We start from the raw sequence: 3,470 nt of genomic DNA on the forward strand, positions 1-3,470 counted from the left end.
TTTAAAGGAAATCCTGAATTTTATCCTGAATTTTTATCCTGAATTTTACTCCATGTTTTAAAGGAAATCCTGAATTTTTTCCTGCATTTTATTCTGTATTTTAAAGGAAATCCTGAATTTTTAACCTGAATTTTATCCTGAATTTAAAGGAAATCCTGAATTTTATTCCATGTTGTAAAGGAAAATCCTGAATTTTAAAGGAAATTCTTCGTTTTTAAACTGACTTTTATTCTGAATTTAAAGGAAATATCAAATTTTTATCCTGAATTTTATTCCATCTTTTAAAGGAAATCCTGAATTTTACTCCATACTTTAAAGGAAAATTCTGAATTTTAAAGGAAATCCTTAGTATTTAAACTGAATTTTATTCAGAATTTAAAGGAAATTCCAAAACTTACCCTGAATTTTATTCCATGTTTTAAAGGAAACCTTGCAATTTAATTCCATATTTTAAAAGAAATCCTGAATTTGATTCCATATTTTAAAGAAAATCCTGCATTTTAACCTGAATTTTGTCCTGAATTTTATTCTGTTTTTGAAGGAAATTTTGAATTTTATCCTGAATTTTATTCCATATTTTAAAGGAAATCCTGAATTTTATCCTGAATCTTTTCCTGAATTTTACTCCACACTTTAAAGGAAATTCTGAATTTTGTCACAAATTTTAAAGGAAATCTTTAATTCTTAACCTGAATTTTATTCCATGTCTTAAAGGAAATCCTAAATTTTATTCTTTTTTTGAAAGGAAATCCTGATTTTTTTTTCCCTGAATTTTATTCTATATTTTAAAAGAAATTTTTAAAATGGAGCTCTACACCCAAAACAACCCAGGGAACACTGAAAATAAATCAAAAACAAGTAAAAATTTGAAAAATTTTGGGAAAAATATCCCAAATTCTGTGTTTACTTACACTGAAAATAAGGAATCACTGGGGAAAGCTGGGAAAGATGCCTGACAAAAATTCCCAAATTTTGGAATTTCTGGAATCAAGCAGCCAAAATAGCCCAGCCTGTTATAAAACCATTAAAAAATGAGGTTTCAACCAAAAAATTAATTTGGAAATAGAAAAGTAACCAGGGTTAACTATTAAAATAGAATAACTAATTATATTCTATCTAGAATGTATCATATAAAATTATATATAATATAGAAATAGATGTGATTATCAGATATTCAATGATTATTATTATTATTGTCATAATTGCTATATTATATAATTAAAAGGGTTTTGATTTCCAGCAAAACCTAAAAAAATCCTGGAAAAAAGAAGGATAAGGGAATACTCACAGTTTTTCCTGACATCTGCAGGCAGGCTGAGCTTCCAAATGTCAGAAATTCTGCTCAGGCCAAATCTCTCCAACCCCTAAAAGGAAGAAAAATGTATTTATAAAATTTATTTATAAACCAAATTTGATTTGTGTATTATTTTTGTATGTATTTGTTTTCATTATTAGATATAGTGGTTTATGTATGTATTTATTTACAAAATAAAGATTATTTAAAAAATACGGATCAATATTTTAAAATAAAATAACAAAATAAATAAAACAACATAAAATAACACAAAACAAACTAACATAAACTAACATAACGCCAAATAAGAATTAGAAATGTATTGTATTTATAAATTTGATTTATTCCAAACTGCAGAAGATTTTCAATCCTGAGCACTTCAACCCCTCCTTGAATTGGAATTTGGGTGGAACAAAGATGGAAAATTTGAAATACCAGCCTAAAATTCCCAAGGATCAGGTTCCAAACCTGTTAAAATTCCCAAAATCAGGCTCCAAACCTCGCCAAATTTCACCAATTTTGTTGTTTTCCTGCCTCATCCCTGATAAAAATGGGAAAAATTATCCCAAAATAGGGATGAGGCCTGCAAGGCTTGGAGAGGAACAGCTCCAAATAACATCCCTGGCCAAAAAAAAATTCCTGCTTTTTCCTGGAATATTCACTGAAAATCTTGGAATAACTTGTTCCAAGTGTCTATTCATCTTTCCTTGCCCCATCCCTCATAAAAATGGGAAAAATTGTCCTAAAAATGGATTGAGGGCTGCACAAAAAAGACTCAAAATGGGACAAGGCCTGTGAGGGTTGGAGAGGAACAGCTCCAAATAACATCCCTGGCCACAAAAAATTCCTGCTTTTTCCTGGAATGTTCATTGAAAACCTTGGAATTCTTTATTCCAGCTGTCCATCCCTTTTTTCCTGCCCCATCCCTGACAAAAATGGCACAAATTATCCTAAAATAGGGATGAGGCCTGTAAGGCTTGGGGAATAACAGCTCTGAATATCATCCCTGGTCCCAAAAAAATTCTGCTTTTTCCTCAAAATTCCTGCTTTTTCCTGGAATATTCATTTAAAACTTCAGAATAACTTGTCCCAACTTTTCCTGCCCCATCCCTGACAAAAATGGGACAAATTATCCTAAAAAGGGATTGAGGCCTGCACAAAGAAGCCTCAAAATGAGATGAGGCCTGCAAAAGCTGGAAAATAACAGCTCTGAATATCATCCCTGCCCACAAAAAAATCCTGCTTTTTCCTGGAATATTCATTTAGAACTTCAGAATAACTTGTCCCAACTTTTCCTGCCCCATCCCTGACAAAAGTGGAACAAATTATCCCAAAATTGGGATGAGGCCTGCAAGGCTTGGGGAATAACAGTACTAAATATCATCCCTGGCCACAAAAAATTCCTGCTTTTTTTTCTGAGAATTCCTGCTTTTTCCTGGAATATTCATTTAAATCCTTGGATTGACTTGTTCCAGCTCTCCATCCCCTTTTTCCTGCCACATCCCTGAGAAAAATGGGACAAATTATCCTAAAAATGGATTCAGGCCTGCACAAAAGAAGCCTCCAAATAGGACAGGGCCTGTGAGGGTTGGAGAGGAACAGCTCCAAGTAACATCCCTGGCCACAAAAAAATCCTGCTTTTTCCTGGAATGTTGATTGAAAACCTTGGAATTCTTTATTCCAGCTGTCCATCCCTCTTTCCTTGCCCCATCCCTGATTAAAATGGGACAAACTATCCCAAAAAATGGATTGAGGCCTGCACAAAGAAGCCTCAAAATGGGACGAGGCCTGCGAGGGTTGGAGAATAACGGCACCCCTGGGCATAAAAAATTCCTATTTTTTCCTGGAATATTCCTTGAAATCCTTGGAATTTGACTGGGTGCAGTGCCCCTCACCCCAATGACGTGGATTTTGGCCGGGGGGTCTCTCCCAGAGAATTCCACGGCGTCCTCAAACACGGTCCAGTTGCTGCGGGACAGCAGCGCCACCTTCCCCTGCCGGGCTCCCCGCACGTCCCCTGGGGGAGAAATTCCCGTTAAACACAGCATTCCCAGTTCAACACAGCATTCCCAGGGAATTCCCAGTTCAACACAGCATTCCCAGCTGGAATTGCCAGTTTCCCACAGCCATTCCCAGATGGAATTCCCAGTTAAACACAGCCATTCCCAGTTAAACA

The 3,470-nt window shown here is 35.2% G+C and overlaps 1 protein-coding gene across 2 annotated transcripts in view; it reads right to left on the bottom strand.

Moving 5' to 3' along the window:
• The window catches only part of FBH1 (F-box DNA helicase 1), a 35,805-nt gene that overhangs the window by 8,542 nt on the left and 23,793 nt on the right, over nucleotides 1-3,470 (bottom strand). For both annotated transcript variants that reach the window (XR_004082371.1, XM_031061887.1), the window contains exons 13-14: nucleotides 3,190-3,311; nucleotides 1,289-1,364 (exon numbers count right to left, since the gene is read on the bottom strand). Coding sequence is in view for 1 of the 2 variants with exons in the window: in XM_031061887.1 (XP_030917747.1) it covers nucleotides 1,289-1,364; nucleotides 3,190-3,311 (198 nt within the window). In the remaining variant the exon portion in view is untranslated. The remainder of the gene's footprint in view (nucleotides 1-1,288; nucleotides 1,365-3,189; nucleotides 3,312-3,470) is intronic.

Source organism: Geospiza fortis, unplaced genomic scaffold (assembly GCF_000277835.1).
Source record: "Geospiza fortis unplaced genomic scaffold, GeoFor_1.0 scaffold61, whole genome shotgun sequence".
Classification (NCBI taxonomy): domain Eukaryota; kingdom Metazoa; phylum Chordata; class Aves; order Passeriformes; family Thraupidae; genus Geospiza; species Geospiza fortis.